Source organism: Antrostomus carolinensis, unplaced genomic scaffold, assembly GCF_000700745.2.
Source record: "Antrostomus carolinensis isolate BGI_N321 unplaced genomic scaffold, ASM70074v2 scaffold2896, whole genome shotgun sequence".
Taxonomy (NCBI): domain Eukaryota; kingdom Metazoa; phylum Chordata; class Aves; order Caprimulgiformes; family Caprimulgidae; genus Antrostomus; species Antrostomus carolinensis.
Window position 1 is genome coordinate 16,783 of NW_010320988.1, and position 21,274 is coordinate 38,056.

At 39.5% G+C, this 21,274-nt stretch overlaps 1 protein-coding gene across 1 annotated transcript in view; it reads left to right on the plus strand.

Moving 5' to 3' along the window:
- The window catches only part of RELN (reelin), a gene marked incomplete at its 5' end in the record, with an annotated part of 75,636 nt that overhangs the window by 13,741 nt on the left and 40,621 nt on the right, over nucleotides 1–21,274 (plus strand). The window contains 11 exons of the mRNA XM_010169740.1: nucleotides 4,455–4,531; nucleotides 5,228–5,386; nucleotides 7,339–7,527; nucleotides 7,754–8,027; nucleotides 9,466–9,606; nucleotides 9,702–9,879; nucleotides 11,346–11,430; nucleotides 14,081–14,263; nucleotides 15,683–15,854; nucleotides 15,936–16,038; nucleotides 18,569–18,798. Coding sequence (XP_010168042.1) covers nucleotides 4,455–4,531; nucleotides 5,228–5,386; nucleotides 7,339–7,527; nucleotides 7,754–8,027; nucleotides 9,466–9,606; nucleotides 9,702–9,879; nucleotides 11,346–11,430; nucleotides 14,081–14,263; nucleotides 15,683–15,854; nucleotides 15,936–16,038; nucleotides 18,569–18,798 — 1,791 coding nt within the window. The remainder of the gene's footprint in view (nucleotides 1–4,454; nucleotides 4,532–5,227; nucleotides 5,387–7,338; nucleotides 7,528–7,753; nucleotides 8,028–9,465; nucleotides 9,607–9,701; nucleotides 9,880–11,345; nucleotides 11,431–14,080; nucleotides 14,264–15,682; nucleotides 15,855–15,935; nucleotides 16,039–18,568; nucleotides 18,799–21,274) is intronic.

A 21,274-nucleotide genomic window follows, 5' to 3' on the forward strand; every position in this document is an offset into this window, starting at 1 on the left:
TATCTTTTTAAATCTCATGTCATTAATCCTGTCAAGCATAATGTTGGAAGTAACCACATCATGAAGAAGTCTATGTTCAAATAGTATTTTTGAGGTATTCCTTCTTTCCTGGAGAAATCTTTTTATAGAAGAAAAGGCCTTTCTTTAGCTTTAAGATTACTTTGAAACCACTTTTATTGCCAGATATTCATATTTATAGCTTTCCATTTTTATAGAGTTTGAACCATTTAAAAAGCCAAAAGAAGTTTTAAAATACTGAGTAATGCTCTTTCTTGACTTTTTAAATCTGTCACTACTTCCATTTTGCATGAGAACATGGTCGTCTGATGTCTCAAAGCTGCCCCAAGAACTTAAGTGGCCAGAGAGACAACTGATAAGAGCGACTAAGATTCTTCTTCTGAGCACATGCTCCTGCTGTGACTGATCATTGTGTCAAAATAAACCAGCATTTAATTATTTTGTAAGCATCACAGTGAGCAGTTTAACTTCCTTGAACAAGTAGAGTTTGATGCCGCATCCCTGAGTTGTTTGTTAGACAGAACAAAAGCACCGGTCATCTCAAACACAAATGGGACTAATATCGATTTTTGTTTCTTCAGCCACATGTGTTCTCAAGGGTAGGATCCATCTCATGTAGCTTGACCAGAACATGGGCTCCTTAGGTGACAGCAATTACGTCAGGCTGCTTTTATGCTCAAAGGAAAGAAATAGCTACTTCAAAAGAGCAATGCAACTCAACCTCAAACAGGGTTAGCTAAGGCCAGTGCTTTGTATTCTGGAAGCATATATTTTTCACATTCATTTTAAGGGAATCTGGGTTGATCATGTAAGACTTAGACATCCAGCCTTCAGACACCTTGTTTAGAACAAGTGCATCCCACTTTAATGTCTGAGACCATCTGTAACATTACTCGGGTCTTTTTTCCTAGAAGCAAAGGCAGACTAAGTTTGCAAGAGTGTGAGGGGTTAACTGAAAGATCCATAACCTAAAAAGAAAATAATTCCTCAGCCTAGAATTTTTTTTTCCTTTATTGGAGCTCAAATTAATGTCACTTGAAAGAGGAGATTAGAGGGAAGCACTTCTTCCCATTTTTATATTACTTTTTGCCTTCAATAATGCCTTGCATAGAATTTGGTTATCTTTTTAGGGGTCATCATAGCCCCTGCACAGTTATCTTTTATTTGTGTGTGGGTATTTTCATTGCAGAGTTTTGATGACTGAGTAAACAGCAGGAAAATATGCCTTGAAAGACATACTGTTAGATAAATGGATTGAGAGTTGTGAATAGGAAGGCTGAAACTCCTGCAGTAGATTTTTAAGCTTCTTATTTTTCAGGTTAATAGTGTTTTCCCTGACCTTTTAAGATCTTGTTTCATTAAATCAGGCATGGAAGAGCAAAAAATTGAAGAAGTTTTATTTTCATTCTGAATTTCTGCAGATCTACCTATGCATATTCCCTGTCATCTGGCTTCAGTTACAGCTTTTTCTATATAAAGTGTAAATTTTATGTAAGGAATATAAAGAATTTTTGTTCTTTTTTGTAAGAAGCACAAAGACCTGTTTCACCTTACCTTTCTCTTCCCAGAGGACCGGAGTCCATGGGGGCTTGGTGCTCCCAGTTTGTTCTGCTCCAAAGGGGCTGAGATTTGCCAGGCCAAGGTGCATGGTGCTGCTCAGGGAAGCAGCCCGACAAGGCACTGCCAAATTCAGGTTTCATGCTAAGAGCATTTAAAGCTAAAGCTTTCTCCCTGAAGCCAATGATCGTAAACAAGCACTCAATATTTAAAATATGCCTTAAGTGCTTTCATAATCTTAGCTTGCTTTGTCCCATTGCTTCCTTATTCCTTTACATGATTGGCTACGCTTTTTTTCACAGATATCGGGAGAATGTCCCATAGCAATAAAAGAGCTGTAAGTGTCAAAATTCATTTCACCCAGATCATTTTTTTGCCCTACAGTTCAGAAACCCCTTGGAGTCTCTCCATCCCTTCCCTTTTGCATGGCCCAATGCGCTAAAGGCACAGTTTCACCAGCAATATTTCCATCCTCCTGACTGACAATATGATATCTGGATGCAGTTTGGTTACTGATGAGCTACTGCCTCCCATTTCGATGGCCTGTCCCTTATGACACTCCTCACTATCTGTTCAATAAGAGCATTTGCACACAGTGCCTACCTGGCAGCTAGATGAAAACCATGGAATATATATATATTTTTTTTTTTTTTCCAAGCAGTGACATCTGGCTTGTTAGCTGACTTGGCTCCCGTCTGTGTTACAGACTCTGTTGCTAATGACTGTGCCACCATCCCAGAGAGCTATGCTGGGTCAAATGCTTACAGATCAGATGGGCTGATTCACTTTTCTGGAGAAAGGGGTTTGTTTTGTCTTTTGTTTTTGCTTTTTACCAATCTTTACATTTGGCAAGCATAAAAGAGAATTTCTTCATAGAACTGCAAATCTTTTCACCTCATAGACCACTGTCTAGTGTTTTATTGCCTGCATACTGTGTCAGACAACAGAGCTGCAGCAAACAGTAGGACCTACCTGGCTAAATAGTGTAATACTGTCAGCCTGACTGTTCTTCAGCTATCTATACAGTTATTTTATGAATGAGACTGATGAGTATATTCTGTCTTGTCCTAGTCCTTATGGATATACAAAATATCTCACATAGGAGGTACCAATTTCGATAACAGAACTGGTGTGTGGTTGGGTTTAGAATCAGAAGAGGATCGTGACAATGTGTATGTAGTGGTTGGTGAGGGAAATTGGAGTCCTAGCTGTGTTGTACTAGCTCTACCTGTAGTCCTGTGGTTTGTCTGTGCTTTTACTTATGTCACTACAAATTAGAACCAAATCCCCTAGAGTAAAAAGAGTTATCCTTGTGGGGAGTTATTTGAGTGACAAATCAAGCCTTGTTTCTTCACACAGAGACACAAATTCACCTTAAAAATAAATATTTAAAATAAAGAAGTTATCTACAAGCAGTAGTGTTAGTGAAGCCTGGTTTCCTTTAGATTTGTATTCTTTTTTCCTCCAAAACCTCTGCTTGGCAATGACCCCATCTCTCCTTATGTGCTGTGTGAGGACACTCCCAACACAAAGGATGAGCAGTCGCTTCCCAAAAACAACACATCAGTGAGTACTCCAATAGTTATAACACAACAGACAGGCATCATCCTAAGTCGAAAACTGGCTAGGAAACAAGGAGAATGGCGTCGCCAGCTTTCAGCATCAAAAGCTGAGCATGGGGATGAGTCAAGGTTCCCTGCTCTGTTCAGGCACTGTTCCAGGTGTGCAATGCAGACAACCTGTGAAGAAGGCATGGATGAGTTGCTGATGTCATTCTCAGTCATCTCAATGCTCTTTACATTAGTTATGAACAGAAAAGACTGAGACAAATGTCAGAGACATGCTCTGAAATTTGAGGAGCAGGGCATTAATTAATTAGTTGCTGTTATATAGCACAATAGCACATATCTAAGAGGAAATGTAAACTACTCTGATACCACAAAGTCACAATTAGAAATATCAGTTTAACAAGGGTACCAGGGCATCGCTGTAGATTGGGAAAAAAAAAACAAACAATATTTTGGAACACAAGGATGGTATAATTATTAATTATATAGCTAGATAGGGATGTTCCAGGCTTAGCCAAAGTTCTGTCACTAAAACCAGCAACACTGTCTCGGAGAGATGTTGTGGCTTTAGAAGGGGAGCAGAAAATAGTTACAGGAAAAATCAGGGACATGGAAAAACCTTCATGCAGAGAAAGAGATGAAAATGTTGCTCTGGTTTACCTTAGAAAGGAGGAGGAGAGGGTAGGGAAGTGATAAAAGCACCAGCTACAGGGAAGGCTGCAAGAAAGGCAGATCAGAAACAATTTTTTTCTCTGTCTCATGATGTGAAAACAAGATGTTCAATGAAACCAAAATGTATAGGTTCAAAATCAAAGGGTCTACTTCACAAAACATCCCATTAGCTCTTTTCACTGAAAATTGTTTATATCAAGAATTTAAAGACCAAAAAGGGATTGACGGTTTAGTGAGGATATAATAATTTTATTAGAACTCTAATACAGCATTTTAAAGCCTAAACCAATTTCCAGTTCCAAGAGGCCAAGGTAAGATCTGATGTAAGGAGCACATTTGCCTGCTTTGGAATTTTTGCATCTTCATGTGGAAGTAGGAACTGCTAAAATCTGCTACTTAACCCAACAACACATCTATTAGGCACAGGATCAATAAACCACATCGCTGCCTTCTGTCTTGTGTTCTCTACGGTTTACTATGGCAATGCTTGACTTCGTTGGGGACATTACCTGATCAATAAGCCTGGAATAATGACCTAACTGAAAATGCCACGTTAGTCAAGAAAGGAGAGTTATCCTGACTGATCTTGTGCTATCAGAAGATAATTACGCTTCTCTCCTACCCTGATTTTTTTAACAGGCTAGTTCAATTTTATGTACAAATCGGAAGCAAGGCTATTGGTAACTCCTGCAACAGACCAAGAGCCCGGAATGAAGGTAAAGGCTCTTTACCTTATAATAAGCTTTTTGTATTTTGGGTCTTCTACAATGTTTTTACCTTTTACTGCCTTTACAAAATAGAAAAGATTGGTATATTTTTAACGTTACCTCTTCAGTTTTTATAAATGGTGCAGAAAACTATTTACTTTTGTTCCACATTTATGTTTATACTTCTTTCCACCAAAATTAATGGTGATCTATCAATAGGAGTAAATCTGTTGGAACTGTGACCATTTAAGACAACATTTACAAGAAGAGGTTTAATAGCTTTTATTAGAGTACTTGAGAGTGTTGGGAAACAGGTAAATTTACAAGTATAGGGGACTTTCTTCAGGTCTGAAATAAAAGGAAAAAACTCAAGTTTAGGATGAAGCAGGCAACCTCCATTTCTGACCTGACGTAGAGTTGTGTGCCTGAAAACTTGTTCAGCTTCCCAACTGCACCAGTCAGTCTAACTAAAGGTTGCCTTTCAACCCAAATTCATGCATGATTTACCTGGAATGCAAAATTATAAAGCTTCAGCTGAAAATATATTTAGTCTAAAGAAATTAATCTCTCCCAGGTGTCTCCTTTCTTATTTTAACCACATGCTTACAGTTATTGGGGGTTGGCAGCTCCTGAGTACAGGCTGAAGAGTTGCCCCCCTTTGCCCTGTACACTTAGACTAACCGCCTTTCTTAATTTTAAATACAGGGCTTGTTGTTCAATACACAAATGATAATGGGATCACCTGGCATCTGCTGCGAGAGCTCGACTTCATGTCATACTTGGAACCCCAGGTTGTTTCAATAGACTTACCTCGGGAGGCCAAAACCCCTGCCACCGCTTTCCGCTGGTGGCAGCCACAACACGGTAAGCAACACCAGCCTAAAAATTCATTAAGCATCTTTTACACAGCCCATGTGCCAGTGCTTCTCATGTTCTGTAGAAACCTGAGCTTAACAAAAACACAGTATGGTGAACAGTTTGGGTGGTGTAAGAGAACATTTATGCTTTCCTCGGTCACACTGCAGATGTTATTTTCTTTTATAGCACCATGCAGAAGAGTGGGCTTAAAAGTGAAATTGTTTAAGAGCTAAGTTTAAACCAAAGATGCTGAGAGATAACAGAGAAGAGAGGAAAAGAATATTACACAGAAAAGCCTGGATAAGCTTAGAGGATTTACCTGAGTATAGAGTGACATGGGATGCAAAATGGCCTACAGATTTTATTTCAATTTTTGTCTGTTCTGGAAAGGGAGGCATAACTTGGCCTTGAATCTGCCTCCCTGGCAGCTCCCATCTCCCTATTTTGGTATTTCCACACTCCAAAACAGTGTCCCCTGCCATTTCTGATGTCCCAGCACGCTGCTCCCCTGCCTTCTTCTGCACCTCCAAAGCCCACTCAGCCACTTCTCACATTCTCAGCTGAAGGTCAAACCCTGGTGCTAACTGATACCTACAGCTGCTGGGAGAGCTCCTGCATTGGACAGGGGCATATTACCATGATTAAAAGTGTCTTGATTAAGTGTCTCACCTTTGTGCAAGCAGCAGCTCCTGGATCCCTGCAGGAAATGTAAAGTGATATTCAGAAATATAGCAAAGTACATTTTAACAGTAATTCCCTGGGTAGCAAGCACATAGCTTACATTCAGGTAATTATGGTATGCTGCTTCTTGGATATCATTTATCATTTTGATGGCTGTTTTTTATTTGTACATTTTCTTGCAATATATGTGCTGGTGTTAATTGTCCTCACTAGGCAAGAGAATAGACGAGGCAAGAGGGATGTGATTTAGCTAAGAAGCCAGTTCATTTGGGAAGAATGTTGAGTGGGAACTTGTGCACAACAGACCATTGTTCTGCCATGATCATTTGCACTGGTGAGAGGTGCAATGTCAGACCCTTGTCCCCTGCCTTTGTCCTCCTCGTGGCTGCTTGCTCTAGGGGCACCTGGATGACATCTGTCCCTGCTGAGAGCGGTCATTCTAAGAGTACTTGATGGCAGTCCTGTGACTCCCAGTAAAGAGGTAGAGTTTCTGACTGGAGGTTGAAATACCACCTTCCATAGCAGCATCCACAGGTGACAACCACTCATTACAGATATTAGCTCCTTCATAGATCATCCTTTGTCTGTCATAGCTCAGTGCAGAGTGGCTCTATTAGCCATGACTCACGTTCTTCATGGTGGCAAGACAAAAGTCCTGGCACATTGCTATGAGCTCACTATTCATTGTCAAGTCTTTCCTTCTTCTTCTGTGAGGGCAGTGATTACACAGAAAGATGGCATTTTCAGCATGCTGGTAGAAAGGTGAATTGAAATGAAATGCTGGAGATGATGGTGAACTGAGACAGCTGGAGAGTAAGAGAAGAGAGCTTTCCAGGAAGGAGAAGGTGAAGAGCACTTCTATGAATATTATCTGTATCAAGAGCCTTCAGCATTTTCCTTTGTGTACTATCCTTTTCCCTACATACTTCGGGAACTAGACCTCAGAGGCCTTTCTGATTTAGTGTGGGGAATGGCAGGAAGGTTGTGAGCCATAAAATGAAAATCCCCCATCTAGGGGCTAAGGGAATGTCTCATTCAAACACAGGGAGACTGTATGATCATGAAGGCACTGAAGCCTGAGAAATGAAAAGGGAAATTCCTGTGTTTATCTGAAATAGAAATATACTCTAGAGTCCAGGTTCATCCTTGAGCAATGTTTTAGTCTTGTTAAACAGGACTCAGTCTACATGAGCCCATTCACATGGGTGAATGCAGGATGTGCGTATAAAAAATAACTAACAGGGACTCCACTAACCTGCCTGTTCTGCTTTTTATAGGGAAGCATTCAGCTCAGTGGGCTTTGGACGATGTCCTTATAGGGATGAATGACAGCTCTCAAACTGGCTTCCAGGATAAATTTGATGGAACTGTGGATTTACAAGCAAGCTGGTACAGAATACAAGGAGGTCAAGTAGATATCGACTGCCTGTCTATGGATACAGCTCTGATGTTCAGTGAAAACATTGGTATGTGTCACCAAATACTGCTGTTTGTATGCACCTATTTTATAAATTATGTTTGCATCAAGTTTTTGCAAGATGGGAGGTATACACAAATTCAAGTATATAGTAATCTGCAGGGAAGAGAAGGCTGAAAAAAGAAGGTAAAAATACAGATAACAGATTTGGATGGCGGTACTGAAAGCATACGCATAAGGTACACTTTTTTTGTTTGCTTGTTCTCTTTTCCTAGGAAAGCCTCGTTATGCTGAGACTTGGGACTTCCATGTATCAGCATCCACTTTCTTGCAGTTTGAGCTGAGCATGGGTTGCAGCAAGCCATACAGCAATTCCCATAGCATTCACCTGCAGTATTCTTTAAACAACGGGAGAGACTGGCACCTGGTGACGGAAGAGTGCGTCCCTCCAACCATCGGCTGTCAGCAATACACTGAGAGCTCCATCTACACTTCAGAAAGATTCCAAAAATGGAAGAGAATTACGGTCTACCTTCCACCTGTGACCAAGTGAGTGCTGTTCTTCTGGCAGTTTGTTTGATATAGATTTTGCTGATCTAATTTGAGCAAACATCCCCCAGCTTGGGAATTTTCTGCATGTCTTTTAAATTATTAAATGTATGTTGTCACGCCATTGGAATTTTAAATTTCACTTCAAAATATTTCATCAGTTATAATGTGAAATGCAAGAACTTAAGGAAGTAACAACTTGGAATGAGTGAATTCTTAAGTCTTGCCTATAATCTGTGACAGCAAGAGCAGGAAGGAATGCTAAACCAAGTTTTTCTGACATTTACCCAGTAAGAAGCAAGAATTAATGCCCTGACCCATTTTTTCATATAAAAGTATTTTCTGTCATTGCATATAAGTTGTCATCCAACATTTAGGCACGTTAGTCATGGCATTCAATAAGTCAAAACGCATGTTATTGGATGTGCCACCTCCACCCTTTTGACCGGGAGGAGAGTTCTGCCTACCTCCTAGTGATATCACATGGTTGTAAATGGAGGTGGCAGATATGCTGGCATCTGTCTCTCTGAGTAAAACCATGGTCTAATTTGGAAATAACAGATGATGATAATATTGTGTACCATTAATCTGAATAGTTCTGTAATTCTTCAAAGCACCCTACACATTACCTCTGTAATGTCACCATCCAAAAAATACAGTGGTAAAAATGGACATCCAGTAAATGAACTGGGACTAGGGCTCACATCTTGGTTTCTAATTCCATAGTTGACTCCAGAGTACCATGCATCTTCTTCCAAAGATTATTCTTCACGAATATAAAGACATCCTGATCCTGTCAGTCTGAGGGCAATTCTCTGTGTGTCGTTCCAGGATCAGCTTCACAGCACATTTCCTGCCTGAACAAATCCAAGATGATCTAACCCATAGCATCTTGACAGATTTTCTTTCCAAAACACTTTCCTCATCTGAGGATAACAAGGCAGTCAGCAATTACAGTATTGTGTGTGCATGTGCATGTGTGTGCATACAGAGTCGCACATTGTTATATATACAAACATATGTAATAACTGTTTTTTCTTTACATGACACAGTATAAATGACCTTTCATTACTACTTAGTTTACTGAAGCAATTGTATTGTTTTAACTCTGCTAGCAACATGTGGAGCTGTCAAATGCTAATGTAGCTAATAGTTTCTGCTCAACCATTTTGCTGACCAGCAACAGTCGAAGCAATGTTAACTTTCTCTCTTTTCACTTTGGGCACTTTCCTTTATTCTACTGGAGTTTTGCCTAAAAACTAACCTGAGAAATTGAAACTTACAGTTTCAACTGAAATATGAATCTTTTGCAATTACAGAGTGTCGTGCTTATCAATATGCTTTTCTTCTCCTGAAGTCTATGGGATTTTCTTCATTATTTATCACTTTGTGGAGCAGATATTTTGAAGCCTAAAATACATTTATTCTGTTTTTCTAGCTCTCCCAGAACACGGTTCAGATGGATTCAGTACCACTACGCTTCTGGTGTTGATTCTTGGGCTATTGATAACGTGGTCTTGGCTACAGGGTGTCCCTGGATGTGCTCAGGCCATGGCATCTGTGATGCAGGTCATTGTGTGTAAGTACCAACCTACCTAACGTGCTTCATAGAAAGGATGTTGTGTTTTATCTAGGCCAGGTGGATAACACCTTTTCCTCCCAATTTTTTACTAGGTGTGACAGAGGCTTTGGTGGTCCGTACTGTGTCCCTGTCATTACTCTGCCATCTGTCCTGAAGGATGATTTCAATGGTAACTTGCATCCAGACCTTTGGCCGGAGGTCTACGGGGCTGAGAGGGGAAACCTGAATGGTGACACCATCAAGTCTGGAACAGCTCTCATTTTTAAAGGGGTCAGAGATTACTTACATTGAAAAAAAAAAAGCAAACAAACCCAGCAAAGTTAAAAACAGAAAGTAAACTTTTTGTTGTTTCCCCCCATATGTATATGTCAAAGTCTTTACGTTAGAATTTGACATTTTAATTTTTATTGTATTTTTCTGCCCTAAATATGCACCATGTTTGTCACAGTTGTTTTTTATGAACAAATGGGTTTCATATGTTTGTTGGCTATTACTTTCATTTGTGGTATAAATTCCTCCTTAACCACCAAAGGAAAAGAATGAAACTCTGCGGCCAAGAATCTTGAGGCCAAGTGAGTGGTTTGGAAATATGGTACACATTACAATCAGTGGTGTTTATGTCTTGAAATCCCCTGATTGGCTTTTGAGTATGTTGAATAATACAAATTAGTCAGCACTGTAGTCTATGTCAATGTTTATGCAGCCAGCCTGTGTTTTACTTAATTCTATTGTCTGTAAATTTTATAGCTCTTTAAGGATTTTATTATTATTATTAATTACAGGTTAAAAAAGGCCAGGAAATATCATATTCTCTGAACTTCTCAGTTCTTCAGCAAAACACAAATAGAAAGACTTCTGTTCACATAAGCACACAAATTTAAAGCTCACACATGAGCATTCATTTGACACTCTGAATTCAGGTGCCCCCAAAAAGCAAAGTTTAATAACTTTGGGTGTAGAAATAATTTCTTTATAAATAGTTCTTTGTAAAACTTTGACTCAATTCAACCTCTTTAGATAATGTAAATCACAAATCACAAGATGTGAATTGTGTTAACCTTGGATTAGTTGTTCCTGCAGGTTGTCCCTCTGGGGTCTGAGCAAGAGGGAAGCTCTGAGAGGTAAAGTTTGACAGATCTCTGCAGAACAGGGACCAGCTCTGGCCCCAGGATGCACAAAACATTAAGCTCATCTATAGAGAAGGACAGGACCTTAGGGGTCACTATGAGATTTCCTCTGCTCCTTTCCCATTCTGGAGCAACCAAGAGGTTGCCCCAGAAGAGGATATTTGTACAAAATATTTGTACAAAATATTTTTGAGGCACAGAAAAGAGCTCCCAGAGAGGAGTCTTCCTGTCTGGAAATTAGGATGCTTGGCTACTATACAGTTTGCCCCAAAAATGGGTGTACTACTTTGGACTCAATGTCTAAGTCAGCTACAGTTCCTGCAGCTCAGATCAGAGCATGAACTGAATGAGTTGTACATGTGTCTGTACCTGATCATGTAGCTGTGCTGCTGGGGGTGACACACCCTCACAACCAGCCCTTTCCATCACTATGGCTCACTTTGCCAAGGCTATCACTGTCCCCATTTTCTGCTTGGGAGAAGGTGTGGGACAGAGAGCTACCTCTCTCACCGCCATCAACAGTCACAGACAAAATCCAGACAACAGTAAGGTGCAGAGTATCTTCAATAGTGGTAACTGTGATTCACACTGTATATTCTGTATTTGCAGGAAGGACTAAGAATGCTTGTTTCAAGAGATCTAGATTGCACTAACACTGTGTACATCCAGTTTTCATTTAAATTTATTGCTAAAGGTAAGATCACTGTTGATTTCCTGTCACTTCTCAAGCTTTATTCGTACATAGGACTATCACAGAAAACAATACGGATTTACATTTTCAGCTTCAGTGTTACATGATCACCAGTTTACAGTAGACAATATGGGAACTTGTTTGAGATTCTGCATCATCTCTACCTTGCTACCAGCCTGCAGGGCCATCTGTGCAGTTCCTAAGAAAAAAGTAAACTATGGTGGTGTCAAAAACAGCACAGCTAGTACAGCCTTTGAGCAGAAGAGAAACAAAACAGAGAAACAAGATATTTTTAGAAACTTTGTAGTATATTGGGAAAAAATGAATCTATCATTTTTTAAGTCATAAAATGATGCCTATAGTAGATTACTTAAGGGACAGATAAGGACCTACAGGGTTTTTCATTTTCAAGCTTCAGTCCACTGCATTAAAAGCTCTTATCATTTGATTTCCTAGTAGGTATCATAGAGATGAATAAAACTTCATCATTCTATTTCATTGTCTAGGAAGAATAGGCAGACTTTGCAAGCCAAGTTTACACATTGGTGTAATGAGCTTGATAGTTTCTCTAGTACAACTATTTTCAAGCCAATGATTCAGTCTTACCCTGCTCCAAGCCCCTGCCATCTCTGGGTTTGCAAAATAAATTTATCCAAGTCAGGAGTGACACAGTGGAGAACCACTAACCTGACTGAGGGTTTGAGTCACTCCCATGAAGTCTCAGAATTTTTTCCCAGCATTGCTTGTAGAATTGGCACTTCCAGGCTGAACTATCAGCACGCAAAAACCTCTCTCCCTTTGGTGGAAGATGTTCATAGCTTCTGTGGGAAGCTCAGCACTGTGGGACTGGACCCTAACTGACTCGCCATTTGCCAAAGGACAGCATGAAAATAGTTTTGAACTACCTCTTTCTTCCTTAATAAATATATAAATATCTTAGCCAAATCTCTGTATGGGCAAGTAAAAACATAGCTCTTTCTGAATTATGTTTTATTCCCTTTAATAGGTATTTAATCATATACATTTGGCTATTTGTTACTATTGTTTAAGTACTTTATGGAAAAGAAAGAAAAAAATAACAGCCAAAAACATAACATGCCCGAAAACAATAACATGCCAAATATTTCATGTTTAAAAGCAAAATCTTTGTGAAGACTTCTTTTACAAAAATATGCCTTGGGAATATTTCTACATATGATTCTTGACAAAATATTAAAAAAATACAATGAGTAAAAATATCATCCTGAAAGGCAGGAATAGCCAAAGGCTCAAAGCTGGATTTTGAAAATTGACTCGCGAGATGTAAAGCAGTGAAATTCCAGGAGAAATCTTTTCTCATTAAATTGATATGGTTTGCTAGCCCTAGGTCTGGATCCAGGACTAAGTCCCAACAAGCTCTCTAAAATTGAATGCAAATTAATATAGCCGGGCACTTCTCTCAGCTGTAAGCGTTAAGAGCAGTGTTTTGTTTACTGTTAATTGCCACAGTTGAAAACCACAGCTGAAATCAGCTCCTGACTGCAAATGTCTCCTCCCTGCTCTGTTCCACACGTGGGGGTTGAAGAGGTACTTTGCACTGGAGCAGAGTGGAGCAGGAGCATGCACGTCAGGCACTTTGGCTTCAGCAGATTTGGTTCATTTAAGAACAGAACATGGGAGAAACTTGCACAGTATTGCACAGTGAGGCAGGGATGAAGAAGCTGTCCCTTAGTCCTTATCTGCTGCTCTCAGACTGAGCTTTTTGGGACATGCCATCACTGTGCTGCACTATGAAGGGAGTGGAGAGTGTAAATTTGTCTGAGAAATCAGCTCAGAGATACCATTGCTCAGACACTGATGTTCCTGGTCAGTAAGTCAGGCACAGGCCAAATGTATACTGGGGACTGAGCTTGTGCAGGGTAACCAGCAGCAAGTGCTGGGCTCTATTCAGTGTATGTTAATAGCTAGAGCTATAAAAATCCTTTATTGACTCTTTAAAGCTTTAAGTAAAAAAAAGGAGGAACTGGTAGTCAGAAATGCAGATTTTACTCTCAGTTCCACCACTGATTTTTAGACCCAGCTTAAAGCACAGAATATTGCTTTTCTGTTGTTGTTGTTAAAACATGCTAACAAAGATCCTCAGCGCTTTCCATCAGTTATGTGATTTCTGGGCGTGAATATGCTTATATCAGTGTCTGCAGTCAGAGCCATAGACTATAAATTTGTGAGTATAAGGACTGTATAAGCACCTGTGGGTGCTACAGATGGTGATGATAATGTCTGGTACCTGAGAAAAACAAGCAAATAAATATTGAATTACTGAAAAATGTCTGTGGTAGAAGAAGCTAGTTTGTTCTAATCTAAAAAATTACAATGCTGAAATAGCTTCTCATGTAAGTAATTAACTGTGACCATACATATAATGAACAGCAATGTAAATTTAGCCCCTAATCATTAGCATTTTGCAGACAAACAAGCAAGGGAAAACACATAGAGGTGTATATGTACAATACACATATCACATCTCAGCAACTTAAGTTGTTAAAGGAAGCCCATACTTTTTAACAGATATCAGAGTAACCTAATTGTATTTACACTTGAAGAGGTGTTTTTGAGCTAGTGCTTTTAAAAAACAGATTATAATGAATGTAAATGCATGTCGTCTCTGCTCCAGGCACCCCCGAGAGGTCTCATTCCATCCTGCTGCAATATTCTGTCAACGGTGGCATCACTTGGCAACTGATAGATGAGTTTTACTTCACACAGACTACAGATGTCCTCTTTATTAACGTTCCTCTGCCCTACACAGCCCAAAGCAATGCAACACGGTTCAGGCTCTGGCAACCTTACAACAACGGTAAGGAAGAGACACCCGCGGGACTCCAGGTCCACACTTGAACAGCTCAGCATCTGTAAGAAGCTAGAATTTTGAACTCAAAAATAAGAGAGACTCTTAAATAATGTTTTCTTATATTTGAACTCCTTCAATTAAAATTATTGCAGGATTATGTTTACTGTCTTACAAAGCTGCTGTATGCTTTAAAGTGAAAGTACCTTAACCTAATACCCCTTGACTGTGTGCAGAAGACTATCAGTTTTGGTCCTGGAGGGACTGGGAGACCAAGCAATGCCGATGAAGTTAACTTCACTCGGGTTCTTCTCATTATTTATAATGGACCCGATTCTCATTTACGCCGAGGCCCCATTAGAATGCTCCAATTATACAAAAGTGTCCCAAGTGTAAATGGGAACTGGCTCTACCTTGCTCGGAATTAACTAGGCATTAAAAACCCATTTAGAAAGAGTATGTAGTGAGTAGTTAATCTTTGGATTAAATTGTAAAGGACTGTAGAAAACCACAAGAGGAATGCAGCTCATTCCTCCTGATTACAGGAGATGTGCCAGCTGAAGAAAGCTCTTATCTGCTCTCAGTTACTCTGAGGACATCTCTTAGCAGGAGCTGACATTAAGGGCTCTAAAGAATTCCAGTGATCACTTAGACACAGTGATACAGCAACGATTTATTCCATGCAGGCATATGCCTAGCACACTTCTAACAAAAAAAGCTAATTAAAAACCAGTCCTAAGATTCCAGTTCCTTTTTCTGATGGGTCCTGCCTAAAATATTTAATGAACCTTTTAGAATCATAGAATGGTTAGGGTTGGAAGGGACCTTAAAGATCATCTAGTTTCAACCCCCCTGCCATGAGCAGGGACACCTTCTATGAGATCAGGTTGCTCAAAATCTCATCCAGCCTGGCCTTGAACACTTCCAGGGAAGGAATCCATTGCAGAGAAGGTCATTCAGAATTTCCTTCTATCTTGAAGAGCTTTTGCAAGGCAAACACAAGCTGCTGACTGCAAGGAAAAAGGTGTAGAATGAAATCATTCTTTCAAGCTGCTTAGGCTCTACAGGAACTGCTCATTTAGGTTATTCTTAACTATTAAGAAGACATTGATGCTAGAGTTTCAAAGTAAGTGTATTTAAACAGAAGATAATTGTTCAACACAATTTTCACTCTTCAGTTTACTGTGACTTCTATAAACTTTAGAGGAATATAAGTTAACTCTGTAGGGTCCAGTTACAGAGCAGTATGGAGATTATTTTCATGGAAAATGAACATTTTTTGTCTTCCATTTTCATGTAAAATGAAAATTGTGGAGCCATGCTTTCAGTACTCTTTTCTCCATGTAATCCATAAATACTGGCTACTGTTCTGCTCTCTAATAATAGTAGTGTTAGGTCTTAACAGGAATGCTCCCCTTTTCTCTGCAGGCAAAAAAGAAGAAATCTGGATTATTGATGACTTCATTATTGATGGAAATAACCTAAAGAATCCCATGATCCTTTTGGATACATTTGACTTTGGTCCGAAAGAGGACAACTGGTTTTTCTATCCTGGTGGAAACATTGGGCTTTATTGTCCATATTCATCTAAAGGAGCTCCGTAAGCATCCCTCAGCAATAAATTAGAAAGAGCTGACTGTGTAATAGGCTGAGTCTAAAGTTCTCCTTTCCTTTTTTATAGGGAAGAAGATTCGGCCATGGTATTTGTTTCAAATGAAGTTGGAGAACACTCCATTACAACAAGGGACCTGAGTGTAAATGAAAATACTATAATCCAATTTGAGGTACCTGTCCTCAGAAAGTTATTTTGCCTTTTGCTTAGAGAGTTCTGTTCTTTCAGGTTCTGCTCTTTAGTGTATTTGCACAGCTGTGATGATTGCCAAGTAGAGAAGCCTGTCTAATTTCCCCTGTAATTGTTTTGATATTACTTTCCCTCATGTGGGTGTATTGTGAAGCTTTTAATATACAGGTAAGGAAAATTTCTGCCTCAGTGTTCTTCCTTCTTGCCTAAATTACTACTTAGTCTTTGCCTATATACTTGCACTGATAGCATTAAAATCCATGGCCTACAAGTTGGAGAGTTACCACTGGCAAACAAGCTGATGAGCAAAATATGAGGGTACAGATTGGCACTTCACAGGCTGCTCAGGATAAATGTGCAGCATTTCCACGAACTGACCCAGTGAAGAGCTACGACTTCATTTGTGACACTAGAAATTAATTTTTCGTACCTGGTGACTTAACTGCACTGTTGTACTTTCTCAGAGAGCCAAGGTTCTGCTTTCCTTTTGCTTCTGCCTGTGCTTTCATAGACGCTCTAGAGGAAACTGTTCTTTGTCCATGCTGACCTGAATTCATCCCATTTTAGGGAGTTATGTAAAGCTCATGAGAAAGAAGCATATTTTTGTGTTTCTCATACAGTCAGTGGAAACAGGTACCCCAATGATAACACATAGTCTAAACTAAACTGTGTTTCTTATTTATCCTAAAATCCAGATTGTGCATTCTCAAGGATAGCTACTGGTGGGAATAACCGTTTAGGCTAGTATGTATTAGTTTAGAGGGGTCATTGTATTGTCGTTAAGAAATTGTAAAAGAATCTTTCATGTAAATTGCCCAGGCTGCTTTTAACAAAGATGTAGCATGCTGTAGCAGCAAATGATAATGGCTTATAAAGAATTAGTAAAATGATACTAAGGGTTTTCCAAGAAAACCAGGTTTAGCTGTGTACTCATGTGCACTTCAGTTTGTCATGCAGCTAATTTATAAATTATTGAATGAAAACCATTTTCTGTTTTTAAAATATAGATTACAGCCTGTAGAACAATAATGTTTGAGGTCACTTTAAGATTTTCATAAGTCTTCAGAGCATTAACCTCATAAAATCTACATGCTTACTTCCATATGTGGTAAGAACATTGTTTTCAGCTCACGTTTTTGAGGACATTAGTATAAATGAAAAACTTATGGATAATACAGTAGAGTTTCTCTCTGAGTCTCAAGAGTCAAAACCTATATTGGGTCAAGTATGTCTCTAAGCTTCCAGATGAGTAGACATCCCTTCTAGTCAAATGTAGGTTGATGGAACTCATGTGCGCTGAAGAGTGATGAATGAAATTTGATGTAGGATACATTTTCAACATTCATGCACAGTTCTAGATATTACTGGGTTTTAGAAATAAATAGATTTTCCTTACAGAGCACCACATTAGAAAGACATTCATTTTCAGCTACAAAGATAAATAAAAAACCCAAAATGTTTCATGTTTTTAGTACAGGCTTTGTACTTCATCAGCAATAGGTTTTTATTTATTGCATGGTAAGTATACTACAAATTATTTTATATGACAGAGTCATCCTGTAAGGAAACTAATTCTTCTTTTATATAAGCAATTTGAAACTAAAAGAACACCTTAATATCAGCGTGAAAGAAAAGCAGGGTAATTTGTCTGGGGTACATGCAGGAAATATACCTTAAGAGGTCTCAGATTCTGTACAAAACATCATTTTATATTTTTTTCAGTAGTAGAACTGTTGTTCATGTAAGTTTTCTGCCTTTTCTACTGTTCTCTACATCAGGAATCTTGTAAGAACACCTTGAGAAATTTTACACTGCCAAACTATATTTTGTGTGACACTGAATCTAAATCCAATCCAGCTATTATACTCTTTTAGTGCTGTCTCCTAGAGCTTTGCCGCTATACTTGAGCAAAAGGGTAGTGAATATGAAAGTTGAAGAACATATTGAAGTGATATGGCACAAATCCTGTGGCATAAGTTGGTTTTGGTTTTTGTTTGTTGGGGTTTATTTTTTTTAGGTGTAACATAAAAGAGGACCAGAGTACAGCTTAGCAATTTAACAAAATGTTTATGTGTGCACATTTTGTTTTAAAATTTATGGTTTTAAAAATGCACATTTTTTTGGTGCTGTGATTACTTCAGTACCTGCCAGAGAGGACTGCAAGAGCTGATGCATTTACTCCAACAACATTAGCAGCTCTCCTTTGGGATTTTGTTTAATTAACTTCATGGTTTCCTCTTAGTAGAAGTGGTTGGAGATTTCATATTACATACATTTCATGATAAGCCAGAGTACAATATGGCCATGGACAGGTAGGGCAAGGTGCAAGAGTTCATGTTCATATGCATGTCGTGAGTGCATCATCCCAGTTGTTGAATGAGTCCCCAAATCACCGTTTTCCTGGGCTAAATAAATACTGTACCAAATGGGGGAGGCTGACTCAAATAAGGAGTGATTAGATGTCCCACAGCCTGCCCTATGTCATCTTCTGCATTTCATGTCTTGACCCCCAGATCAATATTGGCTGCACCACTGACAGCTCCTCTGCCGACCCGGTAAAGCTGGAGTTCTCTCGAGATCTGGGGGCCACCTGGCACCTGCTGCTCCCCTTGTGCTACAGCAGCAGCAGCCACCTCAGCTCCCTGTGCTCCACCGAGCATCACCCAAGTAGCACTTACTATGCAGGCACCACCCAGGGCTGGAGAAGGGAGGTCATTCACTTTGGAAAACTGCATCTCTGTGGGTAAGTGTCCAGCTCCTCTTCCAGCCCAGCTGCTTGTTGGTTTGGTTTTATTTCTTTTTTCCATCCAAAATGTTCTCCCACACAAGAGCCGTCCACAAGTTATGAACTGCAGCACTAGAGCAGACCAAGTGACCATTTTTTCTCCACTTTTTGTATTGAATGGCAGTTAGCATTCAGATGATTCCCAAAAATATATTGTGACTAATGCTAACATAGAATAACCACAGATAATTTCCTATTTATCCATATATCTAATTGCTGACATTTTTATTGAAGTGGGCTGCATAGTAAAACAAATGCAAAACTGACTATCTGTAAAGCTCCTTCAATGCTCTTTACTTGCAGTACACTAGCCATTGGATTTTTTCAAGGTGATTCTTGCATGTGAGCTAGTATAAACTTGATTCTACTTCAGTGTAAGGAAATGGACATCTAAATACTGGAGGACTCTTGTAGCTGCAAAGTTCTCTGATTCTAAGAAATTAACTGCTGCAGACACTCAGGAACTTAAAGTTTGTGAGACAAGCCAGGTTGGATGATAACAGATGCATTGCACAGAAAAATGCATACTAGCAGGCAGAATAATATGTAACTTTTCACAGTATAAAACAGTTTTGTTTATTTTTTCAGGGGAATCTGCCTTCTAGCATCAACTCAGTTTATGTATAAGGTCACATCATTAAGGATTAAACTGAAGCACATATGAATGAAAATGAGCCATGCAACTATGAGACTTTATGAGTTTATGCAACTGTGAGATTGAGTATTTATGGAACTACTGCATGCAATGGGCCTTCCACTAAATAAGTGGCCCCATATGTGCCTCTGAAAGTATGAAAAGACCTATAGAAGAGATGAGAACCAAGTCTGGAAAGCCTGGATGTTTAATAATTTAAGAAAATGTTTAAATTTTAAACTTGAATTTTCTGGTTTATGACAGTTAGCATTTCGAGCATGGGATAGGTAATCATCTCTTACAGCAGGTCATTTGTCCTTCTGTTTTTGCCCAAAAGAATTATTTGATCCTTTACCCAACTACCGATGCATTCCTCCAAATGAAAATTTTGACTGTGCAGACTCCCAACTCATTTAAACCTTCCAGGTATTTTGATGTAGTCCTCTGTTCCTGAGTGTTTCTGTCCCATTTGCCTGCCTTTCCTCCTATTCCTTCCCCAACCCGTCAGATCAGAAGCCAATTGCTGATAGCCAGCCAAACCCAGTAACACAGAGAAGCTTCCATGGGGCTATTCAGTGCCATGAAATTCTTGGACAAGAGTGCTGAAGGGGGATTTTCTCCACCAGAATCAACTGGAATAACAAAAACAAACAAAAAAAACCCCAACAAAAAAACAACTCCAAACCTGAGTCCTTGTATAATTATAAAAAAAACAAAACCAGCCTTTTCCATCCCCAGCATGTCAAGTGATTATATTTAAATGAAGATGACGAAATTTTTTGTTATTTCCACTATGTATGTTCTCAACAGATAGCTGTGACTATGAATTAGTATCCCAGTTATGTCCTGAAGGAAAAGCCCAGGGCCTGTTGAGTCACTGAAGAAGGCCCTATTGACTTCAGCAAGACCAGTATTTCACTCTCTGCTTCAGACACAAGTCACGCTTCACCCACACCTGAGAGAAGGAGCTGATGTGTCTCAGGGGTGTAACGAATCCTGCCCGTGGGGCTCCTCTGAAGGGGAGCTTGCAACACCTTCAGCCTCACATTGTGTCCTTCACCTCAGGGCACACTAAAATCAATGTTTTTTACTTCCAGCAGGACTCTGGTTCTTGGGTACCTTTCTTGAAACTGTTAGTAGTGTCCCCCACCCATCAGCTATCCTTTATCACCTGAATTCCCTCCTAAAAATTCCTTTTTAGCAAATCAAGACCAAAAAAACCTTGTCAGCTACATGTGCTTTTGATTCACCTGCTGCATTTAGATATCTCTAACAAGACACATTAAACATGCAGTATAATTAAGTGCTTTCCCCTTCTCACTCTTCTGGTTTCCTTCCTCCTTTAAAATGTTTTCTCATTGGGGAATAAAATTAGTCTCTCAAGTGTTTTTCCCCTGCTCGGTTTGTTTTCCCTTCTTCCCAAGCCAGTCCCTCTTTACACGCAGCACTGATGCGAGTAGCACTTAGGAAGTGAATTAAGTATGACAGGACAGCACCCAAGGGAGAATATAGTTTAAATTAACAACTTGCACTATCAATCTGGTTTAAGTCACCTGAAAGTAAGTTCAATACCTGGTGACATGGCAGCTGATGTTTTCTTTCCATGTAACTGAGGGCGAGATCCTACCACCCCAGTTCCAAACGTGGTCTCCCTGGGGTCAGGGTGGCAGCCTGGAGTAGGATTTCACTCTTCAGGAGAGAGTGAAAGTGGCCCACTCTGACCCAGACACTTTAAACCAAAGTGGAAGGAAATCCATCAGGCCACGACCATTCATCTCCCCCACAAATAATGGAGACAAG